Source organism: Scyliorhinus torazame, chromosome 11 (assembly GCF_047496885.1).
Source record: "Scyliorhinus torazame isolate Kashiwa2021f chromosome 11, sScyTor2.1, whole genome shotgun sequence".
Lineage (NCBI taxonomy): Eukaryota > Metazoa > Chordata > Chondrichthyes > Carcharhiniformes > Scyliorhinidae > Scyliorhinus > Scyliorhinus torazame.
In genome coordinates, this window is record NC_092717.1 from 147,104,961 (window position 1) to 147,121,626 (window position 16,666).

The following is a 16,666-nucleotide window of genomic DNA, read 5'->3' on the forward strand; positions in this document are numbered from 1 at the left end:
AGTGGTAGATCTAGGAGGGCCAAACATATTGAGCACCAATGAGGGCACGTAGGGGGCAGGGGCCACTGCACAGCACACCAAACAACCCCCCGCACAAACATCACGATGCCCCTACCATCCCTCCCACCAACGAGGGTCGACCCCTGGACTCTCCGCCCGCCCCTCCAGGCAGCCGCCCACCTCGCCACAGCACCAACCCATCCTCCAGCTGCGACCATCCTCCAGGAGCTGTGCCAACCCCAGGCACCAAGGCCCGACTGGAACACTAGGCAATGACTCACACACACCACACAGCCGGCCCACCCCCAGGAACCCATCCAGCAGGCACCAAGCGCCCACCCAACCATAACCGCCAGCCCCCCACCATCGACAGCCCTCAGCCGTGCAGCCATAGGCCCCAGCAGTCGGCGGGGACCACGGGCGACCCGTGGGGCAGACTGGCAGGGACAGGGCTGCCCCTGGCATTCGGCGGCGTACCAAGGGCCGGCACGGCTCCGCCATAAGCGAGCCCCCCCAAGTCGTCTCCCCACGACTCACTCCCCCACCCCCTCTATGGTGGCCCACTACCCTCAGCCGAGGGCCACCCTCCCCCCGCTGAGCACCGGGGCAGCAATGCCAGCACCTTGGTCTCCCTGCCCATGCACAAAGACAGGCCCCCCCCCCCAACCACGGCGCCCCAGGAGCACAAATCGGCTCCATCGTGAGCACCCGCTGAGGCCGGCGAAGGACAGGAGGCTGCCAGACGACAGGCGGCCCCTGCCACCCACATGGAAATGGGCCTCAAGCGGTGACAACCAGCCTCCCATCATGCCACGGTAAGTCGTTAAACCCACCCACGGGTCAGGCCGGCCAAACCGCCTGCTGCGGCTCCCGGCCTCTCCCGCCATTCACCGGCCACGCCACTTACGAGCCCGAGCACAACGAGGCCAGAAGATCGAGCCCCAAGTTAATTTGTGGCGGGTCCCCCAGGGAGCCCCCTGTCGGTTCTGCCAGCGAGCTCCCCACCACCATTCAACGACACCTAGTCACTTTTTTGGGCCACAAGGAGTTTCTCTCCGGTTTAGCCCAAACTTGGGGCTGGATTGTCCTGCCCCACCCGCTGCAAGAATGGCACATTGTTATGGTACAATGGAAGAGTCCATCGACCTCGGGCAGGATTCTTCATTTGCCGGGTGGACGTACACCGGCAGCGCTCGCACCCGCGCATTTCCTGACGGCGTGGGGTTGCCCACAATGGGAAACCGCATTGGCTGGCTAGCGGGACAGAGAATCCTGCCCAGAATCTTTTTTAGCACTGGGGTGCTGAAGATCGGGTCACTATTTCCCCCACACCCTCCACTCATGGGCAATGTCAACCCCACCCAGATGGACAGTACCCCATACCCCCCAAGTGAGAACATCCTGCTCTGGGGTCCCTGGGGGTCTCCCCTCTTCAGGCCCCCACGACAGCATCCCCTAGCTTCTGGGAATCCCAGCCATCAGCACTCCCCCCTTTCGGAGGCCCCTACACAACTGCCCTGCACTCCACCACCCTTCAAACCTCCCTCCACCCTCATTTAATGGGCATAGCCCCCTCACCCCCTGACCCGTAGCAGTGCCACTCGCACTCGGGCACCCTTGTACTGCCACCCTGGCAGTGCCATTTGGGCACTTGGTGCCAAGGTGCCTGTGTTCCGGGGGAGGGCCAGGGAGGCACCCTGCACTTATCTGACCACCCAGGGGTCTCCAGTAGACCGGGAGACGCCCCCGGGTGCCATTCTGCCTGATCAGCACCAGCTGCATCCTCGCTGTGGAGGCCGAGGAATCAAGGGAGGCTGTTGGATCCCGTGCAGGTAGGTAGTAAGTAGGTTAACGACCATTCAGTCCACTCATTTGGGGCATGGTTCCAACTCCAACGTCTTGTAAGACTCCAGAATGTCTTGCGAGGTGCGGGGGCTGTCGGGTGGCTTGCTGGATGCCTTCCCTGGCATTCACCCGGTCAATGGATAGCGGCGGGGAACTCACCAGCATTTCCCGTGGGAAAGTCCATGAAAAACCCGCCACAAATGAACCTGGAAATGTTTCCAGAGAATCGCGCCCAGAAACATAGTACAAATTTAGTTCCTCGGCCATTTCTTTGTTCCCCATTACGAATGCCTCATTATGCTCATTTTAATATGAGCGGCCAGCTTGACGCCACATCCACCCGGTGCGCGGGAGTCACCAGCCAGACCAGCGAGAACTCCACCTGGCGCTGATTAGTACTGGTCTCCACAAGCGGGGGCAGTTGTGATGGCTATCGGCATTCTCAGAAGTCATTGGAGCACCCAGGGGGACATGGCAGTACCCTGGCACTCCCCTTAGCACCCAGGTAATGCCAAAATGGCACTGCCAGTGTGCCAAGGACACTGCCCCAGGTGTCAGGCGGGTAGTGAGAGGGTGCCCAGGTGCCATTTTAACACTGCCAAAGTTCAGAGCCTGAGGAGGACAATGCCCGTGAAAAGGGAGCAAGGGGGTTATGAACAGTGGGGGTGTAAAGAGGGGGTATAAAGGCCTCATAAAAGGTAGGGGTGGTGAAATGGAGGGTAATGAAATGTGGGGGCCCGAAAGGGGCTGTGGGAGGGAGGCCTGAAAAAGTGGGAACCTTCAGCGACCCACTAACGGGATGTCCTCACTTCAGGGCGTTGGGGGGGCAATGCCCATTTTTGTAGGGGCTGGCATTGTCTATCAGTGGGGTTGGGGGGGCACGATTGGCGCACACTCATCTGGACACCCTTTCATAATGGCGGCCCAATCTCTGAGGAACCAGTCTCGCCACTGTAGTCAGTTTTCCACTGCTGAACAAATTTCAAGTGTGGGCTAGACTGGGGAGAAGCTCGCCAAAGCTAAAGAAATAAGTGGCTGGATTATTCGCTAGCGGGATTCTCAGTTTTGCTGGCAGCCCGGGTACAATGGAAGAGTCCATCGACCTCGGGCGGGATTCTTCATTTGCCGGGTGGACGTACACCGGCAGCGCTCGCACCCGCGCATTTCCTGACGGCGTGGGGTTGCCCACAATGGGAAACCGCATTGGCTGGCTAGCGGGACAGAGAATCCTGCCCAGAATTATTTTTAGCACTGGGGTGCTGAAGATCTGGCCACCATTTCCCCCACACCCTCCACTCATGGGCAATGTCAACCCCACCCAGATGGACAGTACCACATACCCTCCCAAGTGAGAACATCCTGCTCTGGGGTCCCTGGGGGTCTCCCCTCTTCAAGCCCCCACGGTTCCCAGACGGCGTGGGGCTGATCCACAATGGGAAACCCCATTGACCAGCCGGCAAAACGGAGCATCCTGCCGGCAGGGTGAACCAGACATGTGGCGCGGCGGGGCGGAAAGTCCAGGCCACGACCTGTTCCCATTCTCTGTCAATGTTAAGTGTTTCAGTATTTGTTCTGCAGTAAAGCATTTAAAATACTTATACAAATGCACTAAATTGGTTAATAAAGAAGAGATATTGAAAGTGAAAAGTTACAATAACTACCTTCTGTTGGGCTTTTCTCCTTTCTAGTCTCAGCCAGTGATGTGTTTAATTTGCTGGTCCTCTTCCCAGCCGCCTGGTGTTAGAGTTCCATGTTGTCACGGTACCCACCATGTTTCTTTATGTTATCCAGCATCACCCGTTTCCATAGTTATCCAGTTTAACTCACTGTTGACAGAATGTTTACCACTGATTTGGTGTTCTACCTGCCAACTGCTCAAAAGGAAAACGATACCCATGAGTCAACATTGTATCATGCCACTGTGAACCATGACTGTCACAACTTGGATTATTTATTGTTGGGCAAATGGGATAATAAATGGAGCAGTTCATTCCTCTGCCTTCCAGGTTCTGACGCGAATTGCGGAGCGTTGAAGGATGCTCATGGTGGCTGAACGGCCTGGTCCCGTTTCCAGTCCTTTCCTCTCAGGAGCTGATCTGTCAGCCAACTAAGATTGTATTCTCCGAATAGAATGTTTCAGAAACAGTGTCTGGCTTGAGGGAGTGGCTACTGATCTGTGCTCATTCTCACTGCTACTCGGGAATGGCATGCAAAGAAGTCCGGTGGAATTGATGCTCTCAGAGTCAGACGAGGATTCCAGGTCCAAGATGTCTATTCCTTCTTCGTCTGGGAAATTTCCAAAGGCTCTAGCTGGGGTATTGTCCATTGCGAGTTCCTCAATGTTGCTGTGCAGTGAGTCTTGGTCCTCCATTCTCTCTGCATGTTGGTCTGTGGCAACAGAGGAGACCTCACATCAGATCGATCATTCTCATCACCACTGCCGCTGAGGCTAATTTGTTGTTGTTCAATTGGGCCTTCAACGTCATATAGATTCACAGGAGATTCTACCAATGGTTCAGGTGCACTCTTTGACCACTCGATCATCTTGCAGTCTATCACACCTTCGTTGCTCTCCAGTTCCAGTGATGTTCCAGGATCCTGCTGGCCACTCTGCACGATCGGTACCAGGATTGCTCTCCTCCACAGCAGCTGATTTTTTATATCTGACAGGAGGTTGTGAATACTCAGCTCCCCTTCATCTTCAGTGTCAGACTGTTCGGTTCTAACTTTGATCTCCCCACGTTCTGGGGATGATTGTGCAGACACAACGGCATCGGAGGAATTTTCATCGTTGTCACATTGTGCCGGATATCCACCATGGACAATTTCTTTAAATTCTAACTTTTGCACTTCAGCAATCGCATGGAGGCATTGCGTAGGGTAAATGGGACCTACTCATTTGCAAGGGTGAGCCTCATACAGTGCATATGACTTGGGTGAGAATGAGTGGGTTCTTTCAGGGGATAGCAGATGAGTGCGAGAGGTGTGGGCGGGGGCCAGCGAGAAACACGCACGTGTTTTGGGGTTGCAAAAAATTGGGAAGATTCTGGGCAGGAGTGTTCGCGGTCTTGGCCAGGATAGTGGAGGAGGAGGAGGACCCGGACCCTTTGGTGGCGATATTTGGGGTCTCAGAAGCTGGAGCTCATGGAGAGGAGGAAGGCCGATGTCTTGGTCTTCGCCTCTCTGATTGCACGGCGGCAAATTTTGCTGGAGTGGCGGTCGGCATTGCCACTGGGGGTAGCAGCTTAGTTGGGTCACCTGTACGACTTCTTGTGATTAGAGAAGATAAAGAAGGAGTTAAGGGGCTCTTCAGGGAGGTTTGAGGAAAGGTGGGGGATGTTTGTGACCGTGTTTATGGGGCTTTTCGTCGCGGGGGAAGGGAGAGGTGAAAAAAAGGGAGAGGTGAAAAAATGGGGAAAATCTGTACAGACGGTATAGTTGATTGTAGGGAAGCATGTTTCCCAGGATGTTTGCTCGCTCTAACCCGTTTTGATACATGTTGTAATAAAATAATTTTTTTAAAAAAAATGTATCGTCTTCTGTATGAGCAGTTGGCAGGTAGAACATCAAATCAATGGTAAACATTCGGTCAACAGTGAATGGGTAACTATGGAAACGGGTGATGCTAGATAACAAACAAACATGGTGGGTACTGTGACAACACGGAACTCTGTTACAAGAGCATCATATCCGACAGTGTGATGTCACGGACCCACAATTCCCCAATTTAGAGAATCAAATCAGGAAGCAAAGCATAAGGGGCAGTCTTTTCTGCTTGAGAGGCTAAGTGTAGATGCCGGGACTGAGTGGGCGGGGGGGGGGGGGGTGGGGGGTGCGCATGTTCCACGGTCCTGATTGGGGGGGGGGTTCACGGATACAGAGCTCCAGCTTTTGCTGGATGCCATGGAGGAGAGGTGGCCCATCCTGTTGCGCGGAGTGGGAAGGAGGTTGTCACCCGCCGATGTCAACCGGGCCTGGGCAGAGGCCATGAGCACCGAGGGCCACACTGCGAGGAACGGACAGCACTACCATGTGAAGCTGCATGACCTCCGTAGGGCAGCCTGGATGAATAACTAGCTTTTGCTTCTTAGGGCCACCATCATCCCACACACCCCAACCCCACACCCAGCACCGCAGGCCCCCCTCCCCCATCCCCGCTGCATGCAGACCCCACAGGCAGACTGGAGGTCACCATGGGACAACAAATTGAACCCCCAATGCATTGCCCCCTATATGTTGATTGGGCACTTGAGTGAAGAGGCTCCTGGGGTACTATCTGGTGCGCACGACACACACGCTGTGGTACATCAGGTGGAGGTAGGAACCCCTGAGGGAACGGACATCGGAGGGCGGCCCCAGGGACTTGCTGCAATCCAGATGGGAAAGGGCGGTCCCATCAATCCAGATGGGAAAGGGCGGTCCCATCAATGTTGGAGATGCAGATGCAAAACCAGGGACTACATGGAGGGGGTGTCAGCAACCATCCAGGACCTGCAACTGCAGTTGGAGATGTCCAACCGCCTGCAGCAGCACGAGGCGGTGCTGACAACACGTGGAAACAGGAGGAAGAGTCAGCATGCGGCCCATTGATCATGTTCTAATTTAAAAAGGTCATGGCCAATCTATCTTCACTTTCCCACCCTATCCCCAAAACTTCCAATTCCCTTTAGAGTCCAAAAATGCATTGATCTCAGTCTTGCATATATTGAATAGCTGAACATCTATAACTCTTTGGGGGTAGAGAATTCCAATCCTCTGAATGAAGAAATTACCCTAAATCTCAGTCCTAAATGGCTTTTCCCTTATTTTGAGAGTGTAGCTGCACCACATGGATTGCAGCAGTTTAATAAGGCCACTCACCACAACCATCTCAAAGACAGTGAAGCATGAGCAGCAACCCACATCCCATGAACGAAAGACCCCCTAATTCTGGACTGACAGCCAGGGAAAGTAGTCTCTCAGAATCTACCCTGCAAGAATTTCATGGAATTCTTTTGAGATCACCTCTCATTCCTCTAGACTCCAGTGAGTATAGGCTCATTCTACTCATGCTCTCCTCATAGACAACTTCTCATCCCAGGAAGCATCCTACTGAGCCTTTATTACACCTCCTCTTAGGCAAGTATCTCTTTCCTTAAGTAAGGAGATCAAAACTGTAATCATGCACCAGGTATATCTTCACCAAAGTCCTACATAATAGTAACAAGACTTGATTTTAGATTCCAGCGACCATTTCATGACTAATATCCTGTATTAATAAACCCAAAAATTGCCAATACTTCTGGCAGTGAGGGCAACATGAGCTGTACGATTTAGAAAGCACCCAAAATCGTTCCCCAATTTGCTTTGTTAGCCGATTTCACTCAGGAAACAACAACTGGGCACAACCGGACTCTAATTCTCAATGAGAGAAGAAAAAATGTAGCCATGGTCTCCATTACTGATAATTTCTAATGATCCCTGTTATAAAGTGCAAGGTTGATAAGAACAGAGTATGTTCGAGGTTTGATCCCCAGTCTTTGCGGAGTAATTGCAGTAGTGACTAATGTCACGAGCTACAAAGAGCCTCAACAAGACAGAAAACAGAGATGTGTCCTGGAGGAATGGGGGTTGTGGGTTTGAGGAGACTATAGAGGTTGCTGGGCTCTGTTCACAAATGTTATCCAACAATCCGCATTGCAAGTACAGGTGTGTATTTTGGGAGACGACAGGATGTGATGCTCTTGTGGTTAAACAGTACGCTAATGTGGCGACTAGGGGCTTTTCACAGTAACTTCATTTGACGCCTACTTGTGACAATATGCGATTTTCATTTCATAATGCTCATTTTTGCAGCACACATTTGAATAATGACCACTTAGGTGAAGTACGAAAGACTTTATGACATAGAACATCACTACATTCAAGAATCAAAATATGAAGAGACAGGGAGAAAGCAGGCAAGAAAAAAATGCAAGAGTGCTACAATATCAAGTGACTAAACTAACTGAATACAGAAAATGTACTTTCCAACTATTACCAAAGTAAGGACACAGTAATTGTACTTTAAAACAAAGTAAGCAGCACATGTCAGTATTCTGCATATCCAGCAGTTAAATGCCATAAAGCAAATGAATATGAGCAACTGCGTTGTGAGACAATTCTGTTGTAACTATTGCTGTAAATAAAAAACATTCAGCTTATCATGAAATTTTATCTATTTCAGTATCAAATACTTTCCAATCAGCTCTATAGATTGACTGCATGTCCAATCACTGAATGCTAGAAATATAACTTACCAGTCTCTATCATTAGCCTTTCACTTGGGATGGATTTCATGGCTTCAAGATTGGATTCTGTTTTTAAGGAGCTGAAAGGATCAAATGATCAATTAATACATACAGTTAAGAATTGTAAGCCCATTATTTATAGAAATCTGAACTGAGAAGTTTCAAATTATTTAATGAATGCTGTTATATCAATATATATTTAACATTACAGGTTCTTAAACTCCTCCCCTAGATTTCCTCTATTTCCAGGCATGATGCATGCTTGCATCATATACCACTATTAATTCAAATCTACTCAATCAATATTCTGCTTGAATTTTCCCGCATTCAGTCAATTATTCGCAATAAATATACCTATCAACTTGAGCTGCAAAAAGAATTATTACTGAAGAACAGATGTGGTCATGACAATGTACATCTTAGTATTTCAATTGCTTCTTCCATTAAAGTTTTTATTTTAATAAAAAGTACAACTTGTAAAGTTTAGTCTTTACAAGTTTAATTTACTGATTATCTCGGTGAAAAGATTTTAATTATGAAATGAAAAGTTTTATTATGACAGTCTATTTAACTATAAATTACTGTTCTCATCTGCATTTATATTATTGGCTGCTGTTGGCAAAATTTAGAATCACCAATTCGGACTTTATTTATTAAATCACATTACTTTTTTAATGCTATGCACTTACTGTAATGAAAACTGATTCGAAGCATTAAAGCTGCAATTATTTAACGTCTTAAATCTGTGCAAATGAAGGTGTTAACATAGTGCAAGGATCCTTCCTATTGATTTCCTTATTCCCCATTTCTTTATTTTTCCGGTTATCATTTTGATCAATGGATGCATAATGGACAAAGAGTCAAGCAGGGGAAGTGAGGAACTCAAAAGTTACAAAAGTGAACACTGTGCTGGCCTTCGGACAGTAGAATGCAGACTTTTCGGCACCGAAGAGATCAGTGATTCTCGCTTTGATTGATTGGGAATTGGCCAAAAGGCTGTCCTCTGCTCAGTAACAGGTGGTGATTGGATTCTACCCAAGTGGGATGATTTTCAGAGGACCAAGGGAATGAGCTTGTTTTCTCCAGAAAAGCTGCATAGCTTCTGTATTTCTGAAATTGGAGAAACCCGAATGAATCTACAGTGAAAATCATTACAGACTGAAGGCAGAAACGTCAAACTGAAAGCCTAGGTTGAAGGAAGGTGTTGAAGGCAACCATCTGAAACAAAGATTTATTATTTTTACACACCTCTCTTCCCTCAATTGTGTTTAAATTTACAAACTTGATTTCTGTAGTTATTGGGCAACAGAGGGCCAAAGAATTTGGGTGTTTCCCCAAGAATGTTTTATTAATTTTAATTGTGTTGTGACTCTGGGTCAAGTGGGGCTGGAAATGACTGCACAATAGCCCAGGGGATCGTAACAATAGAACTTTCAAAAATACTGACATCATTCGGTCTTAAATCTATCCAGTCTGAAGGGTAAGTTGAAAAACTCACTCTAATTTTGAAACGTCAGCTGGGATGGATAATTTAGGGGGTGAGTGAGTTTTCCTCTTAATCTTAAGAGCTAGAGGAAAATGGATACATGTTTGGAAAGCTGCTCTGAGAAACATTGCTGAAAATTGATTCTATTAGACCCTTCAGAACTTGTGGTGAATCATTTAAAATTAAGTCATAAGGCTATTGGCATAATAGCAGATTTTGCAAGACAGAGATAATTTCTCTCAAGCACAATTCTCATCCTGTTACAAGTAAACGTGTGAAAAAAATAGTAAATCAAATGCCAGTAACCACTAAAAAAAATTGTTTAATTTGCTGCATAAATGCTGTTGCTCCAAACCTCAAGATTTAATAATGCAACAATAATTCCTATTAAGGATCTACTTACTTGGAATATTAGTAATTATAAACGGACACGAGTATTCAATCATCCTGCAGTTTCTCACTACTGGTCCCATGATAATGGAAGTTAATCCGGTTTAGAATTACTGACTTGTTCCAATATGAATTATCCGAATTCCAAACATTCGATTAAAAAAAAAAACCCCAAGTGACAAAAGATACAGCAAACAAGGAATCACTAATTTGCCAATAAAGGAAACTTTTATTAGTATAATTTTAAAAATGAGCAGACCTCCATTGATATTATTCATGTAACTTGGTGGATATATTGCATCAGTAAAATTAAACACTGAAAACAAGAAAGCCATTGTCTTTGGTCCTAGCCATAAACTCTGCTCCCTAGCGATCAACCCCATCCCTCTTCCTGGCTACAGTCGAAGGTTGAACCAGATCGTTCGGAACATCGTGTTCTATTTGATCCCAGTGTGAACATCCAATCACACATCTATTCAAACACTATGACCGCCTATTTCTACCTCGTTAACAATCGCTCGTCTCCAGCCATTCTCATCCATTGCCAAAACGCTCATCCATACCTTTGTTAATTCTAGACTGGACTAGTCCAATGCACACCTCACCAGCCCCCACCTGCAGCCTTCATGTTCATCCAAAACTCAGCTGCCTGTATCCTAACTCACACCAACTCCCATTCACTCATTACCCATGCTCGCTGACGTACATTGGCATCCGAACTAGTATTACCTCAATTTTAAAATTCTCATCTTCAATTCCTCCATGGCCTTGCCCCGGTCATCTCTGCAACTTCCTCCAGCCCTTCGACCTTTCAAACTTTTGTGCATCACTCAACCGTTGGCAGTCATGTCTTCAGCTGACTAGGTCCAAAGCTTTGGAATTCCCTTCCTAAACCTCACTGCCTCTTTTTCCTAATTTAAAATGCTCCTTAAAACTAACCAAGCTTTTGGTCATTTGACCTAATAGCTCATGTGGCATGGTGTCAAATTTTGTTAGACAACAGTCCCTTGAAGTGCTTAAGTTAAAGGCGCTATATAAATGCAAGTTGTTGCTGATAGGCTGTGTCCTAATGAGTGTTATCACAAAAATGAGAGAAAAGCTTTATAGATGCAAATGCAACATAGGAATTGTGCAAAATATTCTAAATCTGGAATATAATGCAATCAGATCTCCTGTGATGTTGCTTATGACGTGCCAAAAAGATGCAACGTTACAGGAAATGCTGGAGCAATACTTTTGTCTAGTGGACACAGACCGGTTCCATGAGAATCTATAAGGGAATTTAATTTACATTATGTCAATCTGCTCGTGTCTCTGGTAATAATTCAGAGATGATTACCTTTGACGTTCTGCTTTATAGGTTAGCCCTAGCTGCTCATGTTCCCTATGCAGAACCCTTTTCTTGTCCTATCTATGGTGTTGGTAGCCACCTGGACCACAACAACTGGATCCTCCCTGCTCCCACTGCAAGTTCCTCTCCAGACCGGAGACGATATTCCGCCTATCCCCCTGACTACACTGTCCCCTACTATCACTACATTCAGTAGGAGGGAAAATGCTAGAGTATTATAAAGGATTTGATAACTGGACACTTCGAAAATAATGGTAGGATTGGGCAGAGTCAACATGGATTTATGAAAGGGAAATAATGTTTGACAAATTTGTTCAGATTTTGAGGTGGTAACAAGCAGAATAGATGAGAGAATCAGTAGATATGGTATATTTGGATTTGCAGAAAGCTCTACACAAGGGATTAGCAAGTAAAATGGAACTGGGGGTAATATAGTGACATGGGTTGAGGATTGGTTAACAGAAAAAACAGTAGGAATAAATGGGTTATTCTCAGGATGGCAGGCCATTACTAGTTGGGTACCACAAGGGTCAGTGCTTGGGGAAAAAAAACCTCACTCAGAAGGTGGTGAGAATCTGGAATGCACTGCCTGGGAAGGTAGTGGAGGATGGAAACCTCAATCTTTAAAAAGCACTTGAAACACCATCACATTCAAGGATATGAGACAAGTGTTGTCAAGTGGGATTAGTGTGAAATTAGGGACTGTCAGTGCAGGTTCTCTGCTGTACGACTCTAACTTGTCAGCCTTCAGCTCCATCCGTTTTCTCAGTGGAACTTCCCCAGTGAATGCAATTTCACCAAGTTCTCCTCTTGAATTACACCTGTTGCTGGAATGTTTTTGGATCCTCTATAGTGAAGACAGATGCAAAATATTTGTTAATTTCATCCATTTCCTTGCCATTTAGTATTAATTCCCCATGGTCACTCTCTGGAGGACCAACACTCACTTTACTTACTTTCCTTTTTAAATACCTGCAGAAACTCTTGCCACCTATTTTTATAATCCTACCTAGATTCCTCTCATACTCGAACTTATTTCTCCTGATTAACCTTTTGACTGCTATTCTTTCGATTCTGACCAATCATCTGACCTGCCACTCATCTTTAAGCAGTTATATGCTTTTTACTTACGTTTGATGCTTTCCTTAACTTCTTCAGGTCCTTCCTTTAGATTTTTTTTCTTTATGGTAGGAATATATTAATCCTGCATATTCTGAAATATCCTCTGCCACTGCTTCTCTATTGATCTATCCCCTAGCCTAGTTCACTTTTCACTTCAGCTAGCTCAACTTTCATGCCCACATAGTTGCCCATATTCAAGTTTAAAATACTAGCCTTGGACCGAGGCACCTCATTTTCGAACTGGATGTAAAATTTAATCATATTGTGATTAAAGCACTTAGGGTGCTTTCACTCGAAGGTCATTAACTAATCTTGTCACATCACACAATACCAAATCAAATATAACCTGCTCTCAGGATGTGCTGCTCGAAAAAAAACTCTTTCAAAAGCATTTTATTACAAGCACCCAATATTTCTTTTTGTATACTTGGTCCTACATTGTGGTTACTGTTAGGGAGCCTGCAAACCGCTCCCACGAGTGACTTCTTTCTCCTACTATTTCTCATCTCCACATAAACCTGATCTCCTGAACCAAGGTCATCTTTAGCTATTGCACCAATGCCAACCTTGATCAACATTCCTACCCCTCCACCTCGTTTCCTATTCTTCTTGAAGGCCATATACAGAGGGACCCTCACAATCGGGAGCCTGGCATAGCAGCAGATTGTGGAACATGCTGAGCAAGAACTTGAGAAAGCAAACGAGGTGGCAGTAGTTATTTGGAGACTCAAGGAGCAAATAAGGGCTGACCAAGAAGTGGGAATCAAAGAAGAGAGATGGCGGTTGGCAGAGAATTTATCTAGAAGGTTGAAGGAGCCCTTCTGTTGGGTGTCTAGAATTTCTAAAGCATAACAAGTGGCTTGGACATATGCTATATGTTACAGGTTTAATCTGCATTACAATTTCGATAATGCTGAAATAATAAAGTGCTTTTCAGCACAGACCCATGAAACTGTGTCTCACGTGAAATTAGCATCTAACCAATATGAATCAATAATTGGGACTCTTGTCTATCAAATCAAGCCCCTTTTATACCTATTCAAGGTCATAAATACTAAACTTGGAAGCACCCACTCCAATCTCTCATTGGTTAGCCCACTGTTCAAAATGATGACTAGAACATATTATATTCCTTAAACACATGACCATTTGGGAAAAGGTCTTTCAGAAATACATCAGAGAGATATTTAAAAATGTATTCTACATCCAAAGCCTTCGAATTAGGGTTCGGGTTACACTGCATTATACTTTATCTTCCATAGTTCTGGCCACTCATCTGATCTGTCCATATCCCTCCATAAACCACGTTTCCCATCTTAGCTTAGGGTCATCTGCAAACTATGGTATACAGCTCATAAAAGCAAATTACTGCGGATGCTGGAATCTGAAACCAAAAAGAAAATGCTGGAAAATCTCAGCAGGTCTGGCAGCATCTGTAGGGAGAGAAAAGAGCTAAACGTTTCGAGTCCAGACGATCCTTTGTCAAAGCTAAAGACAGAGAAAGTGGGAAATATTTATACTGTGGAGTGAGAATGAAAGATGAGTCATAGCCATAGAACAGAATCCCTACAGTGGAGAGAGAGGTAATCCTGCCCATTGAGTCTGCACCGACCCTTCGAAAGAGCAGTCTACCCATGTCCATTCACATGTCCACCCCACCTCTATCCTCGTAACACCCAACCTGCACATCCCTGGACATGAAGGGGCAATTTTTCATGGCCAATCCACCTAACCCTTTGGACTGTGGAAGGAAACCAGAGCACCCAGACGCAACGCATGCAGACACGGGGAAAATGTACAAACTCTACAGACAGTGACTCAAGGCCGGAATTGACCCTGGGTCCTTGGCACGGAGATGCAGTGCTAACTACTGTGCTACCTCGCTGTCAGAGTTCCAGAGCACATGTCGCTCCTGGCAGTCTTCTAGAGACCATTGATAATACACCCCCTTCACTCCAACCTCTCATTTAGAACAGCTTTTAAAAATGGAAAGGAATAATATCCATTCCCATTATCCTATTGTTAACTAGACAGTGTAATACAGATCTACTTACTCCGCCTACTCACCTGGTTTCATTAAATTCTTTTAGTGTACTCCACTGACTGTTGAAACCTACATGCAGATGGTTCTCACTATGATCGGTTAGGTCAAATACCCCTTCAACATAATGTTAACTCAAGACACGGACAATATATCACCAGGTCTGTTGGAAAGTTAGTCATTTGCACTAACTGACCACGATTGGTGGATCACTCACATGTAATTGCCCATGGATACAATAACCAATCCTGCCTCATTTTTCTAACAGTCCTTCACGATGTGGTAAATCATTTGGAAATATATTGCTGTTTTTTCAGTTACTGGATCAAAATCCTGCAACACTCTTCCCAGCAACATAGTGTGTCTACCTAAACCAGATGGACTTCAAAGAACAAAAGTACAGCAGGCCCTTCGGCCTTCCAAGCCTGTGCCGATCAGGATGCTTTAACTAAAAACAAAACCTGCCCTCACTCAGTCCGTATCCCTCTATTTTCTCCCTATTCATGTACCATCCAGGTGCCTCTGAAATGTTGCTAACGTGCCTGCTTCCACCGCATTCTCTGGCAGCGCGTTCCAGGCACCCAACACACTCTGCATGAAAAACGCGCACATCTCTCTTAAACTTTCCCCTTCACCTTGAACCTGTGCTCTCCTGTAATTGACACTTCCACCCTTGGAAACAGCCTCAGACTATCCACCCTGTCTATGCCTCTCATAATTTTGTAGACCTCTATCAGGTCTCCCCTCAAACCTCCGTCTTTCCATTGAAAACGATCCTAGCTTATTCAACCTCTCCTCATAGCCAATACCCTCGAGTCCAGGAAACATCCTGGTGAACCTTCTTTGCACTCTCTCCAATGTTTCCACATCCTTCTGATAATGTAGTGACCAGAACTGCATGTAATATTTCAAATAAGGCCTAACCAAGGTTTTATGCAGCTGCAACATGATTTCCCAACTCCTGTACTCAATGCCCCGGCTGATGATGGCAAGCAGACCATATGCCTTCTTAATCACCTTAGCCACGTGTTGCAACTTTTAAGGAACTGTGGACCTGCACACCCAGATCCCTCTATTTGTTAATGTTAAGGTTTCTGCCATTTACAGTATAATTCATACCTAGATTTGATCCATCCTCTAAAATGTATCACCTCGCATTTGTCCGGATTCAACTCCACCTGACATTTCTGCGCCCAAGTCTCCAATATCTATTGCCCGTTGTATCCTCTGACAATCCTCAGCATCCTGACAATCCTCAGCACTATCAGCAACTCCACCAATCTTCGTGTCAGCATCAAGCTTACTAATCAGACCATCCACATTTTTCTCCAGATCATTTATATATGTTACAAACAGAGGTTCCAGCACTGATCCCTGGGGAACACTAGCTATAGATCTCCATTCTGAAAACCATCCTTCCACTGCTACTCTGCCTTCTATAACCAAGCCAGTTCTGTATCCATCTAGCCAGCCTACCCCGAAACCCAATGCTTTGAGTTTTGTACCAGTCTGCCATGTGGGATTCTGTCAAATGCCTTACTAAAGCCCATATAAACTACATCCACAGCCCTTCCCTCATTAATTTTCCGTGTCACCTCTTGGTGAGACATGGTCTTCATAGTACAAAACCATATTGCCCGTCACTAACTAGTCCATTTTTCTTCAAAATGTGCATATATCCTGTCCCTCAGTATCTTTTCCAAAAGCTTCCCCAGCACTGATATCAGGCTCACGGGCCTATAATTTGCTGGATTATCCTGGCTTCCTTTCTTAAACAAGGGAACAACATTGGCTATTTTCAAGTCCTCTGGAACCTCACCTCTGGTCAAAGAAGATAAGATATCTTGTTAAGTCCCCAGCTATTTCTCCCCATGCCTCCTGCAATAACCTGGGATAGATCCCATCTGGCCCCGGGGACTTGCCTACATTAATGCAATTTAGCATACTCAACACTTCCTCCTCTGATATATCGATATTCTCAAGATCGTTCACACACCTATCCCTGACCTCAACATCCGTCATGTCGTTCTCCCTGGCGAATACCGATACAAAGTACGCATTAAGGATTTCACCCACTTCTTGCGGTTCCACGCATAACTTCCCTCCATTGTCCTTGAGTGGGCCTACTCTTTCTCCTGCTCCTAATATATGCATAAAAAGCC

The 16,666-nt window shown here is 46.1% G+C and overlaps 1 protein-coding gene across 3 annotated transcripts in view; it reads right to left on the reverse strand.

Moving 5' to 3' along the window:
* The window catches only part of tatdn1 (TatD DNase domain containing 1), a 70,883-nt gene that overhangs the window by 13,318 nt on the left and 40,899 nt on the right, over positions 1-16,666 (reverse strand). For all 3 annotated transcript variants that reach the window (XM_072467866.1, XM_072467867.1, XM_072467868.1), the window contains one exon: positions 8,124-8,194. In XM_072467866.1, coding sequence (XP_072323967.1) covers positions 8,124-8,194 — 71 coding nt within the window. The remainder of the gene's footprint in view (positions 1-8,123; positions 8,195-16,666) is intronic.